This window comes from Harmonia axyridis, chromosome 4 (assembly GCF_914767665.1).
Source record: "Harmonia axyridis chromosome 4, icHarAxyr1.1, whole genome shotgun sequence".
NCBI lineage: Eukaryota > Metazoa > Arthropoda > Insecta > Coleoptera > Coccinellidae > Harmonia > Harmonia axyridis.
Window position 1 is genome coordinate 47,846,189 of NC_059504.1, and position 17,368 is coordinate 47,863,556.

At 34.9% G+C, this 17,368-nt stretch overlaps 1 protein-coding gene across 3 annotated transcripts in view; it reads left to right on the forward strand.

Annotated features, from left to right (window-relative positions):
- The window catches only part of LOC123677402 (transmembrane protein 198), a 61,982-nt gene extending 52,180 nt beyond the window's left edge, over positions 1 to 9,802 (forward strand). For 2 of the 3 annotated variants that reach the window (XM_045613896.1, XM_045613895.1), the window contains exons 6-8: positions 2,833 to 3,069; positions 3,401 to 3,534; positions 5,853 to 9,802. In XM_045613896.1, coding sequence (XP_045469852.1) covers positions 2,833 to 3,069; positions 3,401 to 3,534; positions 5,853 to 6,023 — 542 coding nt within the window. In that variant the 3' untranslated portion in view covers positions 6,024 to 9,802. The remainder of the gene's footprint in view (positions 1 to 2,832; positions 3,070 to 3,400; positions 3,535 to 5,852) is intronic. The other variant, XM_045613897.1, reaches the window with a different exon arrangement.
- The last annotated feature ends 7,566 nt before the right edge of the window (positions 9,803 to 17,368 follow it).

The following is a 17,368-nucleotide window of genomic DNA, read 5'->3' on the forward strand; positions in this document are numbered from 1 at the left end:
AAAAAATGGTGGCGTGAGGACTCACTATTTTCTGAATCCCTCGGCAGAAAAAGCTTTTTTCGAAAAAATTTTTTGTGTTTCTATTCTGCAAATACGTAATATCATAAGACTGTTTGCGGTTTGAATCAAAAATATACAGGATGTTCATAAGAAGATCATGAACTTGGACAATTCAAATTCATCGAAACTCAAGATTTTCAAATTAGAACTAATTTTTTTTATTATTTCAGTCGATTCTACGTCCAAAATTAGTGGGGGTTACTCAAGCAAACCCTATACTTAAAACGAATAATTTAAGAGTTATCGAGGAAGAACTTTAAATGAGGAAAAACCGCAATTTATAACTGTATGGATTTGTCTGAGACTTCCGGAAAACACAGAAAAAAACTTAAAATCGATGTTTGGATAACTATATTTTACATTTCACGAATGATAATTGATTTTTCGTTGGGATTGTTGAGAAATCCATAAACCAATACAATCTTCAATCACGAATAATTCATTACAATTCTTGAAATTTCAAATTTAGTTATGGAAACATCGAATTTTGGCAAGCATCTTTTAAAGAAAAAAAAAAGAGAAAAAGTGGTATGGCAATTGTGGTGCCATCTGTGCGCCAGGACCGGGACTTATTGAGTGGCGTATTAATTACACTATTTAGGCTGGAATCCCACTGAATTATTTTCTATTGATAATGTTACAGTTTGAAATGAATTAGTGGATTTTGGGCCCTGAATTGATATTCTGTTAATATTTGGCCTCATTTGGGAGCACAACCTGCGTTTAGAGTTTATCTGTACCTACTAATAATAAAACGATTCCACAACTACAAATCGGTGTGAATATTATGGACTCATAAACATAGAGCGTTTATGAAAACAAAACAATGATTAAATCTAACAGATTTGTAACATAATGTACAGATAATTTACTCAAACATTAAAGGGACAAAGAGTGATCTCCTGTCACGTGAGCATGAAGGACAGAATAAAGAAGTTTGAATTCCAACCAATGATAGAATAGTATCGATAGGTTTAATGTGCAGGTGTAGAATAAATTAAGACTTTGCCTTAGCCTTGTCGGCTAATGCATTCATTTCACTCCTCTATCTCTATGCACTATATAAAGGGTGTTTTTTTCGAGGTATATAACTTTAAGTTGGCATTACTGTTCAAGATGGCGACCGATTTAACAGTTGTCAAGTGATTTATTCTCAGTTTGGTTTGGCAATTCATCATGAATAGACTCACGCCTGAACAACGCTTGTAAATGGGTCCAAAATGAGATTGCCTTTGTTCCAGATTTTCATAAGCGAATTTTGTTTAGCGATAGGGCACTTCTGGTTGAATGACTACGTCAACAAACAAAACTGCCGCATTTGGAGTGAAGCTAATCCTCAAGTGTATGCCGAAACACCGTTACATCCAGAAAAATTGACTGTTTGGTGCGCTTTATGGGCTAGTGGAATCATTGGTCCGTACTTCTTCAAAAACGATGATGGCCAGAACGTTACAGTCAATGGTGATCGGTATAGAGCCATGATTACTAACTTTTTCATTCCTGAATTGAACAACCATGATGTCCAGGAACTGTGGTTCCAACTAAAAGGCGCAACATGTCACACAGCTTGTGCCACAATCGATTTATTGAAAGACACGTTTGGTGACCGCCTAATTTCACGTTTTGGACCTGTGAATTGGCCTCCAAGATCTTGTGATTTAACACTACTTTCTGTGGGGCTATGTAATGTCATTGGTCTATGCGGATAAGCCACAAACCCTTGACCATTTGGAAGACAACATTCGCCGTGTTATTGCCGATATACGGCCACAAATGTTGGAAAAAGTCATCGAAAATTGGACGTCCAGATTGGACTACATCCGAGCCAGCCGTGGCGGTCATATGCCAGAAATCTTATTTAAAATGTAATGCCACAAGATTATCTTGCGGATAAATAAAATTCATGTCAATCGAATAATCCATCGTTGTTTCAAAACAGCCTTTACTATCGCATTAGTGGATAATGATAGAAAAGTTTTCATCATGTGATATGATAATTTGGAATACAAATCTACAAGGTGACCATTTCTTTCCTCCGGAACTTTTTTTTTTGCCTACTAACCAGTAGTTCTGGTGGACACAAGCTTGCACTGTTCAAAAAAATATCACCTTGTAGATTTTCATTTAAAATTAGCAAATCGCATGATGAAAACTTTGAATTGTAATATCTATGCCAATTTTAGGTCAAATTGTGGTGAAGGGAAGGTGTTATGAAAAAAAACTTGAAAAAAAAATCAAACTATAACAACCTGTATCCCGAATACAAAGCGTATGCGGGTCCATGCTTATAGAATCTGTCATTTTTATTTGTACCACCAATTCAGGAGCACCCTGTATAGTTGGACAATCGATAGGTATTATATGTACTACAATTCCATAGCGGATTGGAAACTTCCGAAATTCAGTAGGTACACTTTTGTATTTTTTTTATCTTCCACTTGAGAAGTACATGTTTCTCTTCAAAAAATTTCGGTTCGACTTGAAAATAATCACAATATCTGGATTTTGGACTGACCGGCTCCTTCGCCATTTTGTACGTTTCCGTTTCTATCGTATTGTTGGTTTGTTGAACAACTCTACAAGTCGCGTTGAGTAGAATAAACAAAACAGCAAAAATGTTATCTTTCATAAAGAGTTCCTATGCATAACATTTTGGGATTGAACCATTTTTTCTGGTGCAAATATGAAAATCAGGGGCGTGATTCTATCCCTACCTTAGCTGGGGTTCTTTGAATGTTCGAATCTTCGGTTGAAAGTTACCTATTTTTTCAGGATTGACAATATTAGGAACATCTGTATACGGTGGAGCCATTCTGACAGCCTCCATGGATTATTTTGTCGAAAGGCTCTCGATGCTTGCTTGGCTCTGGCAGAGGGTATCTTTGAGGCCAGTCGAACCTCCACCCTGCTGGTTCTCCTGGATTGTTTTAGGAGCTTGGCCATCGTTTGTGATAGTAGGGCTGATCCTGCAGTGTGCTATTACTGGAAAAGGAATACATCACGATGACAGTAAGATATCACATTCATCAACATTCATGTTTATTTTGTACTAAAACATGTAAACAGTTATTGAATTATTTGCGTCAATTTTTTCAAATCAACGGCACTTTGATTTAACACTAAAATGAACGGAAATTAGTGTTCACCAGAAAGATATATCACAATGAGAAATAAATTTATTACATTTACATTTGTCAATGCAAATCTTATAGCGTAAATATTGTTAAGCGACTTTTACTAAATATTCCCAACTGAAATGAATTTAATTTTTTTCTCATGTTGTACAATTTTTTCATTTGAACAAAAAGTTTTGATCCATATTAATTGTTCAACTTTTCAGTAGAAGCTGGAAGGAAGAAGCCTCGTGGTCCGAGCTTAAGGGGGAAAACCAGAGAAGAAAGAGCCGAAATGAGACAAAAGAAATACAGATACCTCTATCAAGTTAGAACAGCCCATGGAGACGTCATCAGTCAGGTAAATAGAATGCTGCAAATCCCACAAAAAATTCATCATTGCCTTCATCAAGTAATCTAAAAGAGTGGCCACAGCAAACCTTCACATTTTTTTATGGGACCTTAGCGGCTGTATGTCCACGATAATTTCACAAATCCCATCTTTGAAATCTTGAATTGATTGTGGATTGCGTAACTCCAAAGAAAAAAGTCTAAAGCTGTTAAATCACAAGATCTCAGTGGCCAATTGTGACCATATCTTCGAGAAATAACACTACCAGGAAAGTTTGCTTTTAAAATTGCGAATGTTTTGTTGTTTGTGTGGTACCTAGCGCCGTCTTGTTGAAAATAATATCTTCCGATTTAGAAAATCATTAATCATTGCTTAGTAGCAAGGAATCGACAAACCTGAGTTTTCATCAATATTACAGCTTACAGCAGCAATATTCTCAGTTGTTCTTGAGCAAAGCACACGGTTTCGATTCTTCTTACCACTAATTCCACTATTGCTGACCGTGAAGGTGCTTTATGATGACCCAAAAGTGCTTAAGTTCTGCGAACTGTGACTGCAAAATTTTCACCATTTTTACACCATTTGGTAATGGCGTAGTTTTGACTTCAAATGTTATAAAATGCCAGCTTTAACAATGGTAGTTGGACAATAGAATAACCCACTGGAGGAACATACCTAGTCTGGCTTAGGTAAAGAAATTTGTGGTGCATTCCCGAACTTTACCAGAAAGCTTTTGAAGCAGCCAGGAGCTGAGCTTCGGGTAGTGTGCCGCTGACAGGCCACTGTCGATGGAAATTTCTTTTGTATTGCATGGGTAAATCAACAGGTGAAATTTGTAGGCTCAGTGATAGAAACAGCTGAACACATGGCCTGTAAATGTCCGGGATAAACTGGCCTTAGAAGTATGTGGGAGTAAGTCTTGGATACACACGAAGTACCATCCAAAGCAACTAAGGATGTTGTCGGTTTCGTTAACATTCTCAACAGCCACTTTGGGCTAGTATGAATGGGTAGGGTTAAGACCGAAAGATCCATGTGGTTGCAGTTCCCGGATGGCTGACCAAGCCGCATGAACCCCGATTCAAATGATGATAAAGGTCTCTCATGGTCACCGTGTATCAATTCATGAATAGAATATATTTTTTTCTATTATTCAAGGATTGCGTGTTTAATCTGCAGCCAATTTTGACCATCTTAAATAAGATAGCATAATATTTGATGGCAAACAGACAATTTTTAATTCCTAAAAATGTACCTCCTCGAGCGGGACCCGAACCCACAACCTCCGAATCACAAGTCCAGCGCTCCCATCCACTGAGCTACCGAGGAAGATGAAAGTTCCAACCGTATATCAAGAAATCGCCTCTCCCGGAATAAAATGTTAGTAGTATCTCTTACAAACTACGTAGTTCTCAAGGGTTAGGGAAAGTTAATGTTGGAAGCAAACTCATTCACTATCGGTGATCATCACGATTCTCTTTTACCTTTCCTTTAACGTCGTCGATATTTGATTCAGGTTTCTGAATGTTGCGCCCAACCGAACGATTTTAGTCAAAGATAAATTAGAACAACCTAGTTTGTAGATTTAGATTTAGATTTAATTGAGGAGGTTTCGTTTCATTGCGACCTAATGGTAGGTTGTGCCCCCCATCAGAGCTATTCTCTCCATAACGTGATCTACAGCTCGCTTTCCATTTCCAGAGTTCTAATGAACTCCAATATCTGGGATGGCTTCAAGGAGGCTAATTCCTCACTTCTATAAATTTCGTTTTCTGTTAGTCCCATTCTCATGGGGTGCTTCCTAAGGCGGCAATGCCCTGTGAGGAATCCAGTGAGGAGGTGTAGCATATTCTTGCTAAGATCCAGATACTTCTTGGATCTTGTAGAATCAGAGTTTCGAAGAAACTTTTTGGAGTGATCCAAACCAGGAAGAATCCGCCAGAGTTTTTCTCTTTCGGTTACCTCTTTTTCCTGAAACTCTTTCTTGTAGGTACATTTGTCTACACCACAGAAAGGCTCCGGGCCGATGAAAGGAGATTGTGCTCCTTTTCTGGCAAGTGTGTTGGTATCTAGTTTGTAAGGAATACTACTAACATTTGATTTCGGAAAAATCGGTTCCTCGATATGCGGTTGAAATTTTCAACTTTCTCGGTAGCTCAGTTGGTGAGAGAGCTGGACTGGCTATTCGGAGGTTTCAGGTTCGAGTCCCGCTCGAGTAGGTACTTTTTCCAGTATTAAAAAAATTGTCTGTTAGCCATCAGATCTTATGCTATTATAATTAATTCCAGACATTAACCAATTTTTCTTAAATATGATCTTCCTTCCAGAACTTCGTGCAGGCTCTACAGAAAAAGGAGTCCGAGGTCCAAGGAGCCGGGGAATGTAGTACCCTCCAATCCGATGCTACAAATCTGACAATATTGCCGGACGCACATTTATCCGTCTTGACAGAGAGTGAGGATGACAGCCAAATAGAAGTGAGGAATCCCAGACGTTAGTGGTAACCCTCCGATTCGTAATGTATGACAATATATGTATGGTTTGAAAAATATGGACTAAGGATTTTGGGTGGAGTCAGTTATTTCAAGCGAGAATAATCGCTGTTGGAGGATATAACACGTTGTGAAGCAACTCTGGATCTTGTTGTTCACTAAATTTTATTATTGCATTTCGATATTAGACTACGCTCACAGAGATAATTGGTCCAAGCTAGTTTGGTCGTTAGTTTGGAACTAACACGAAAGAACTGACTTCCATTTAGTGGCAAACTTGCTGAAGATTGTTAGTTTGCTCATGAAATCATTATCGTAAGTTCTTGAATGTTGGCGATCGTTGTTCGCTAATTTTTTGCATCAGAAGGAATACGCGATTGAAAGTAATTTCTCTTTACTGCTAATTGCACAAAGAATCATCAAATACAAAATCGTGATTTTTGAATTTGGACATTTTGGGACAACGCTCAATTTTAAGACCAAAATTTTCTATTTTTATCATCGGACTTTCTATTTATGTGAATCATCGCAGTACTTTCTTTGTGTTTTATAATCTGCCAAAGTATTTATATATAAAAAAAATTATAGAACTTTCCATTAATTGGAAATATGCGCAAATTTATCGAAAACATCATATTATACAATTTGTTGACTGAAATATTATTTAAAACCTTTGAAAATGTAGATTCGAACTCAGTTTCCCTCAAATTGCCTCTCCTCTCTACTTCCAGGCTGAATAAAACCAATTCCCAATTCTCTGTAACTATAGCACATAAACATATCTTATTTTTTTTTAAGTCAACCATGTTATTGAATTTGATACGTTTCTCTAATACTGTGGCAAATCTGTTCTTTCTAATCATTTAATAATACATAGATGCGCGCCCTTGAGCTGTCGTGCACTGCAGATCATTGACTCCAACATTAGATAGAGACAGATTGAGGCTTATGTCAAGTGACCACAAGGGAGAGGAAAAAGATTTTTGAATGTCAACCAATTGTAAGGGAAACCAATTCACGTGATATACAATGATTGATTGGTTCAATATGTTTCACCAATCAAAACATCTATTATATTGGAGTCGATTCCTCTCTCTCTCTTTCTCACTCTTTCTCTATGCGCTATCTACTCATTATTAGATTATCGGTTCATTCTGCCATACTTTGTAGAACAAAATCGTGTTGGAATATCTCAGTTCCACTCAGACTGTTTATATTTCATTATTATAATATGTTGGTACTTCGAACTCTCCCATCACAAATTTATCTATTTTCTGTTATTTATGAAACAGAAAACAGTTCAGCCCACTAATATATCTCAATGCAAAAATCACTGAACGATATTCATGGAAATATTCCATTAATTTCAATAAAAATTCAGCGACTTAAAGAAAATACTGTATAGTACTCGTACAAAAGGCTCATTCTAACACTCGCTAATTTTGAACTTGTGAAAGAATATCAATGCCTCATGCACTTGTATTATTAGTGTTAATATTTTTTTTTTTCTTAGTTAATTCATGGAAAAAATTGTCCAATTTAATGATACTCAACAAAAATTAAATTTAGATAACTAGGGCTGGAGAATCAAAATTTTCGTTGTCAAAGAATAATCTAAAAATGTTATGGAATTCCATATAATACTAATGAATATTTCAATGCAGCTCTCTAATCAAGTTCTGTGATACTTTTTATTATACTTCAAAACTAGTTTGTTCTGCGAAAATTATTTTACGTTTATGAAATTTAAAATCCTTCACCCAAAATAACACCAAACCTTCTTCGAATTCATTCAAAATATGGATCTTTAATATTGTATTTAGGGATAACAATCAATTTCAGAAATGCTCATAAACACACCAAATCAAAATCCTAATGGAAAATATCCCTTTGAAATTCTGTAAATAAAAGTATGTGAGTTACTGCTATAAAAAGTTTTATCATTCGAAATTATTATACCCATAGTTTTTGGAGCTTCAACAAACGCAAACAAATACGAAACAGAATATATTCAACTAATGTTCTTTTCGATATCTAAATTATTTGAATTACCAAAAAAATGTCCTTGTGACTGAGAAAGTTATGCCTCCTAATATTCAACGATGATTGGAAAACAACATTGTGTCACTACTAAATAGTCGATAAAAATCGTCAAATTTTTCGTGTTTTCATACATATCTCGCGATAATTATTTTTGTTTCGTCACTTTTAAGTTGATAAACCTATGCTCCACAGTCCATTGAAGAGGTATATACCTAAACTCGAATATTAGTCCAAATAAAGTGTGATAATTATTTATTGTAATCTGTCAATTGTAAATAGATTTTGATTTTTTTAACTTTAAGAGATAGCAAGGTAGAAAGTGAACTCAATGTGATTGATATGTCCCAGTTCTGCAATGGAAGGTTCCAAGCATTCTACAGAAATATAATTCAATGATGAAATAAATTTCTTAAAAATTGCTTGTTGAATTTATCCATGAAACAGATATAACACGTTTTTCATATTATGTTTCAACTAATGGTGGCCTCTGATAATTCAGTAGAAAATTTTCATTGTATGTGCAGATGAAAAATTTTTCATTCAAGTAGGAAGAGAACAGAAACTATCTATGATAGTAAGATATCTCGAAAACTATCGATTTTTGTTGAGCCGTTCTCAGCAAATTTTTATGATACTGTGATAGAATCATCAGTGTGACACTCAGTGTTCCCTGGCTTATTCACCTCCATCTTGATAGCGGAGCATGGTGACTTTGCCATAGAACGGTTGAGTGTCGTTCTTCCGAGAGATGCATAGCTCATGACGCCATCTCTTGCTAGCAAAAAGTCACTACAATATAATATATACGTATAAAAAATTAATTGAAATTTTCGAGATATCATACTTTACGAAAATAAAAATAGAATATATTTTTACGAATTCCCTTCACTCCAGTATGTTGTGTACAAATCAACCTTGTTGAAATTCACTTTTCTGCTCCATAAGCTGTAAGCTGTTTTATTTAACATTCCGCTTTCCTTCAAGTTCCTTTGTTTCAACAGACACACGTGGTTTTTCTGCCAACATTATTTAAATGGGATGGCATTCTTCAGATGTTTAGAATAGTGTTGGTTTAATTAACAAGAAAAAAGATTGTAAGTGCCTTTGGCATATCTGTGTATGAAGTTGTATTCTCATTGGAAGACCAAAGGTCAGATATTTTTTTTTCGTTTTTCAAATATTTATGTGTTGTTACTCACTTAATGTTATAAGTTTAAAATGTGAAATTTATATCTTGGGGGAGACTGAAAAAAAAGGATTATTGGTTCAGAGAGCCTTAATATTCACCAAGTTTGGTTGTTCTCGTGAAAAAAATATTTCAAGAAAATTTTATATGTTTTGTATATTTTATCCTGTTTTCTTCATTCTGATTTGAATTAATCATTTATATTAGATACTTGATGAATATTCAGACTCAATTATCGATTTCTGAACAAATCAAAACATTGAACATCGATTCACTAAGCAGAGGTAATAAAAATAATGATGGAGATAATTGCGTTTTAATTGTTTAATGATGAAAAAAACTTGTGTTCATTTATGAAATTATTATATTATGTGATAAACCTTTGTACATAAAATATTTACAGTGGATAATAGATATTGACAAAAAACAGATATTTTATTCATCGAGTTTAGATGTAAGAATGTGAATCCCAAAAGAGTGATTTTGATCCTTTTGTAAGTTGGAATCAGATCTTTGTAGTGATATAGTTTTGTGTAAATAAAAGCAGAAAATTTTATTTTGTGTTTTTCTTACACATAATCTCCAACTTCTTCAAGTTAATTAATTATCAGAAAATTATTTTGAAAGATATTGTGGTATCATCTCTTTTCCAATCATTTTCAAAAGATATAAGGCAAACATAAATTCAGACAGGTAAGGCACTTTTATTGAACCTGTACAGTGCATCCCATTTTGGGTGAGACAGCCAAGTTTCTCGCTTGTTATTTAAGATAGAGCCTTGCGGTTTTCACGTTCTTGTCCTACTTTTTCGTGAAACTCAAGTTGGTCTAATCAGATTTTGCATAACTGTTTCCGTTCAAAAGATACAGGGTGATTTTGGAAATTGATACTTTTCGGACCCCTCCTTTATCTCCGAAGTTATTAGAAATAATGCTGAGGTGGAAACTACGTCTGAATCAGAATTCTGCGTAGAATCCAGTGGCGTACTCGAATTTTTTTTTCGGGGTATGGTTTTGAAGATTCAACACAAACCTATATTTTTTCAATGGAACACCCTGTATATTATTACTTCGTTGGATTCGTTATTTTTTTTCCTTCAAAATGATGTATGATACTATGTAGGTAGGATGTTCAGAAATATAAAAAAACACTAAAACATCAAATAATGATGGTTTTTTTGTTAATGGGCAATGGATTTCCCATATAAAAAAAGAATCAATAATAATAATAATAATTCATTGCGATGACAGCTAGATCAGATTTGTTTTTTCTTCCCAATGCGTGCTTGATAAAACAATGCTGCCAAATGCATAGTACCCATAATAACAACAATAATGTTTGTATCATCAATGACCTATTACTTTTTAAAAATCAAAAGTAATAATCCTCTTATTGAAACTTGGGAAATTCATGACCCATTAACAAAAAAACCATCATTATTTGATGTTTTAGTGTTTTTTTATATTTCTGAACGTCCTACCTACATAGTATCATCAATCATTTTGAAGGAAAAAAAATTACGAATCCAACGAAGTAATAATATACAGGGTGTTCCATTAAAAAAGATATAGGTTTGTGTTGAATCTTCAAAACCATACCCCGAAAAAAAAATTCGAGTACGCCACTGGATTTTACGCAAAATTCTGATTCAGACGTAGTTTTTACCTCAGCATTATTTCTAATAACTTCGGAGATAAAGGAGGGGTCCGAAAAGTATCAATTTCCAAAATCACCCTGTATCTCTTGAACGGAAACAGTTATGCAAAATCTGATTAGACCAACTTGAGTTTCACGAAAAAGTAGGACAGGAACGTGAAAACCGCAAGGCTCTATCTTAAATAACAAGCGAGAAACCTGGCTGTCTCACCCAAAATGGGATGCACTGTACATATAGTCGTAGATAAAGTAGAGTATTCAACTTGCGGTAATGGTCATAACTCACTTGATAAATTGATGCAGGAAATTCATCAATTGAGTTATGATGATAACCGCAAGTTCAATTCAATTCAAATGAGCTGTTGAAAATGACTACCACAAACACAAGTTATTGAAATTATAATGAAAAACTTCTTTTTTTGAACAGAATTGAAAGTTTCAGAACTTAGGTTTATAGAAAAATTTCTCTATATATTTACCCAAGGATAGACACTCTCAAGTATCATTATCATTACCTTATTCTGAAACACCTTGTAGAGTTCAAGTTCGTTCAAGTAGAAAGAGCATTCGAAAATAACTGTTAAAACAGTGTAAACAGAAATCATCCCAATAATGTCAATTTTACAATTTTAGCAATTCCAGATTTCATAAGAAAAAGTAGAAACAAATAGTGCCTTTTCCCATTAGTGAAATTATCCATGTTAGAGTTGGGATTAGGAAAATAATTTTTTTTTAATGAACTTACTATCAATAAGAATTGTTCTGAGTACACACCGATGGGTTTATCCTGTAATATGAAATAGCTTTTCGTCATAATAAACTTCGATTCATAGTTTTCCTTCGTTGTCTTTTAGTTTAATCATCAATGTTAGCAATTGACTGATCAGACATCATTAATCTATAGCAGAGAATATATTTGGAATCATCAACACTATTGATAAGATAAATCATTATATAAAATGTAACTCGTATGAAAAATATGCATCAAAATTACCTTATAAAAATAACTATCTGGAGAAAAATTGGTTTATTCAAGTGAATCTCGTATTTTTGCAAGTCGGTGTCATAGACTAATAATTTAGTTTCTCAACAATCATCGATTGATAGGCAGGGTTTTGGAATATACCTATTTGATCTATGATCAAGAGTATATAACTGCAGTAGTGAAAATTTAAAACAATGGAAGACATACAAATCTATGATTCTATTTATGTGCTGTCATCGAATGATACAATTATAAAATAGAAGTATGAATTATTCATGTTTTCACTAACCGAATTGCTAGATCGCAATAGATTGAAAAATAAATAAAATGTCTGGAATTGCTGGCCAAGACATCTTCAAAAAGAATAACTGGGCGATTTTTAGTTATCATCTCCTTATATTCAATTTGATTCAAAGGAGATTAGAAAGGGATCTTAGGTATCAAAAATGTTCTGAAATGTTCATATGTTTCACCTAAAGTATAAAATGAATTGCATTCTACGATATTGTTACAATTATTGCACCACTGCTAACTAACAGCCGTTAGTTTTTATGATATGGTGGAGACAATGAGAAAAAAGAAAATTTATACACTTCAATTAAAACTAAGATACAGACCAGGATTCGAATGAGATTGAATAATTCTGATTTTGCTCAAACAAACTTCACAGTTTTGTATGGATCTATTGAGGAAGATAGTGGAAAACTTATATATGTCCTATACAGGGTGTCCCATAAGTGGCACGTCACAGTGACACCGGAGGTAGGCCAGCTAAAGAGGGACCTAACCAGCCTAACATGACCCCAGTAAAAGTTGCATGGTTTTCGAGTTATTACCAAATTACGTTTTTTAGTGAATTTTCACCTTTTTTAACATTGTCAGGGTCAGAATTCTGCTGGAAAGCTCTCGAAGCTTATTTTTTTTGTTGTAATGGAATCTTAAATAGTTATTTAAGATGACATGAGTATGATTCTGTCAAAAAGTTATGTGGATTTCCGTAAATTAATGGATAAATCTTGATTTCAATTGCTAGCAAAACGAGAACTTCGACTTTGGACACCTGCTGTGAAAAAAAAATCCTTGAAACAAAACGAGCAAGTAACATCGAAAAATTGGGCATTTTGGACAGATTTAGAAATGGTACAATACACGAATCTTATGCCCATAAAACTAGGTATTTTCATCATTTTACCGATGCCCTATGTAACTAATTTAAAACTATGCACCTCGCTAGCCGTCCCTAGAGAGAGAATTGTTCTGTCTCTCTTTATCTACTTGGTAAAGAAAGGGATGGATAGAGTGCTTTGTTCGATCATGTAGCACGAGCAGCGATGGCCCTGCAAACCAAATCAGTTCGTTACCTTGCGTTTCGTGCGATCCCCGTGTTCTCCGTGTCTCTGTTTTCGTGTGTTCCTTAACTAAAATCGACTTGGCATTTCTCTGGACTCTGATTTACTCTTTATTTGTGGAATAAAGTGACAACTCGGCACTCTATCGGACACTGATTTGTGTATGCAACCATGGCGAATCACAAGTTTACTCATAGTGAGTACGCTGACATGCATTTAATCTACGGCGAAACCAGGCGTGTTTCAAATCGAGGCAATGTGAGTTACAATGCAAGATTGGCTGCAAGGTTGTACTTGGAACGATATCCGAATCGTAATCCTACCAACTACGAAGTCATTTTGAGAACTGCAAATGCTTATCGCGAGGGCAGACTACCAGGGACGAATAGCCGATCTGGAAGACCTTGAACGATTGACGACAACGTCGTTTTAGAAGAAGTGCGAGCGGAGCCAGGGTCTTCAGTGCGAAATATTGAACGCCGTACTGGAGTCCCCAAATCCTCAGCACAACGAATTTTGAACAGGAACAAATACCATCCCTTCCACATTCAACGCGTACAAACTCTACAGCCGACTGATTATGCACCGCGTGTTGAATTTTGTCGAAAAATGATACAAAAGTGGAGAGAAAATCCCAACTTTTTTAATGAAGTGTTGTGGAGCGATGAATCGGCCTGCAGAAGGGACGGATACACCAACTTACATAATATCCATAGCTGGCAACTAGAAAACCCGCACGAAACAAGAGAAGACCGGTCCCAATACCATTCAAAATCAATTTGTGGACGGGAATTTTTAACGGCCAAATAATAGGACCGGTCGAGTTGCCAGCTATTTTAAACGGGGCAAACTACCTGGAAATGCTTCAAAATGACCTGCCAGGATTATTGGAAGACGCGCCGTTGGCACTCAGGCAGAGGATGTGGTTCCAGCAAGATGGCTTCCCGGCACACTACGCTCGGCGGGTTCGCGAGCACCTCAGCAACACATTCCCCGACAGGTGGATTGGGCGATTAGGACCCATACTGTGACCACCGCGATCCCCGGATTTGAATCCACTGGATTTTTTTATTGGGGATGTTTAAAGGACAAAGTGTATGCAAAACCAATAAGAAGCGAGGAAGAATTGCGTGAACGCGTATTCGACGCAGCCCGGACCATATCGGAAATTAGTTTAAGAAAATTGAATCGTAATTTTATAAAACGGTGTCATTTATGCATTAGAGTCCGAGGGAAACAGTTTGAACATTTACTGTAAGTTAGATTTAAGAATTAAATAAATAATCGAAAGTTAAGTCTGTTTTTAATTAATTTACGTTTTTTTTCAATAATATTCCTTTTTCGCTTCCCCTAATCCATCTTTTTCCCTATTGTGACTTCAACAAATAATAACAAAGCCCGGTATCAAATGTAATGTCATAGCAAGCGGCAAAATTACCTGATAGCGGGGTTCCTAGTTTCAACTTAGTTAAGTAGGGCATCGGTAAAATGATGAAAATACCTAGTTTTATGGGCATAAGATTCGTGTATTGTACCATTTCTAAATCTGTCTAAAATGCCCAATTTTTTGATGTTACTTGCTCGTTTTGTTTCAAGAATTTTTTTTCACAGCAGGTGTCCAAAGTCGAAGTTCTTGTTTTGCTAGCAATTGAAATCAAGATTTATCCATTAATTTACGGAAATCCACATAACTTTTTGACAGAATCATACTCATGTCATCTTAAATAACTATTTAAGATTCCATTATAACAAAATAAAAGAAGCTTCGAGAGCTTTCCAGCAGTATTCTGACCCTGACAATGTTAAAAAAGGTGAAAATTCACTAAAAAACGTAATTTGGTAATAACTCGAAAACCATGCAACTTTTACTGGGGTCATGTTAGGCTGGTTAGGTCCCTCTTTAGCTGACCTACCTCCGGTGTCACTGTGACGTGCCACTTATGGGACACCCTGTATGCATGAATCATATACGTGTAAATGTTTACACGTATATGATTCAGCAGAAAAGTGTAAATTTGTCAGGATGATTTTGTACGTACTTTTTTATTTCTTCTTTGTATATTTTGAGGGTTTTGATAACTTTTAGATTTTTTGGGAGAATGTTAAATCTTTTTGGACCATAGAAAAGAAAATAATTCTGTGTAACAGTTTCATTGAAAAATTCGGTTTGCACCTCCAAGTTCATTTTTGATCGAGTTTCTTTTGAGTGTTTTTTGGTAATGTAACATTCTTATTAGGCAGTGAGTGAATATTGAAAATGCTATTTTCTTGATATAACTTTTTTGTGGAAAACAGTATATTTTTTTTTGAAAATTATTCTCAGCAAAATATTTTGGGCGGTTTGTAACGGACAGATGACTGCTTTCGAAGTTGCACTCCATGCAGGAATACAATATTTGATAATATATTCGGCAAGAGACGTATATAGGTAGTACAACAAGATTTCTTAATTCTTTTTGATAGTATGTCGCGTAATTCAGAAAAGGTGTGCATCATTACCCAGAGTCGTTTTGTAACGAAATTAATTCAGTATTAGTTTCTTACTTCCTACATGATTTCGAAGAAGACTTTTTATTTTTTCACTTTTTTCATCGAAATAAAAAAATACTAATTTTATTAGAAATTGATGATAATGATCAAAACTATTCTGAAGAGATAATCAAAGAAACTTATGTACTTTTAGGAAGTTCCCATAGAAATTTGAAACAAGGACATCAACCTATTTCAGATTTCGATTTGAACCGATTTCAAATAAAATTTTCGTAAGTAATTGCACAAGTGCATCAAAATTACCGATAATTTTGCATGACAGCGTGTTGTCATAAAAACTGCATGAGTTCATTTTTATTTTTGGAGAAAGAGCCCGACACCGAAGGTGGAGGGCTCTTTCTCCAAAAATGAAAATGACCGAATGCAGTTTTTCAAAGAAAACACGCTGGAATGCGAAATTATCCGGTCATTTTGATGCACGAGTGTGATTCGGGGGAATATTTCCCGAATAAACTGTTACATCACTTGTCAAACTGATGTAGAATGGAATTGCCATAGATTCGAACTGTGTAAGATGCATAGAAACTATGCATCTATGAACAGGACAATTATCGCAGTGCAGTTTCGCTTCCTACAATGCAATTATCGCTGTAATTTTCGATAATTGTTCTCCATATACATAGAATATTTGACAGGAGGGAAATATTCAAAAACAATTCAATTTTATGCGCTGAGTAATGTCTATCCCGTAAAAATTCGACGAGTTAGCACCAATCGGGTACTATTGACTCACCCTGTTTATTTAAAAATTTATTATTTCATTCAATAAAAATTGCGAGAAACAGATTATAATTCATTAATTCGTGTTCCGAATTGAAAACTTTCATAGTATTTGAAATACCTCTGGAAAATGGAACACAGAGTTCAGATTAGGTACCAAGATAAAACAGATCATCTAAATTGTTAGATGTTTGAATAAGGTATGATAAAATTTCAATTCGTCATTTTTCGTGTACAAATTTGGGAATGATTATGATTATTACAATATTCAAATTGATCTGACAGATTTGTCAACGAAGATCTGTAATAAGTATATTGAAGTCTATGAACGAAGATGACTGTAACTGTTTTGATTCTTCTTATCTTTCTTTTTTGACGTTATCCGCAACCATATGTTGGACATGAATTTTCATTTACTGACTCAAACTGTACGTTAAGTTTTCGCTTATATTCATTAAAATGAATCAAAATAACCTTATTCACCTCGAAAATTATAAGGAAAAATATAAATACAGAGTGTATTATGCTAATCGTTGTAACTACTGCTTTTCTGTGAGGAATCTCAAGAAATGTGGAGATTGTAAAGCAGTCAACTATTGCTGTAAAAAACATCAGAAGGAAGATTGGCCATTCCATAAGCCAACTTGTATTGCATTCAAGAAATGCAAGGCGAAAATAACTTTTCCTGAAAATTGCAACGAACATACGTTTTTTCAGTATAGAATCAACCTGCTCGTCGAAATGGTTAAACAGAGATCCTCCAAACTTCTGACAGAGTACGAAAAGCAAATATGCCTGCAGCCCTCGGTGTGTATGGTTTGTTTTAAAAAACCTTCAAAGAAATATCGATGTGTGTATTGCC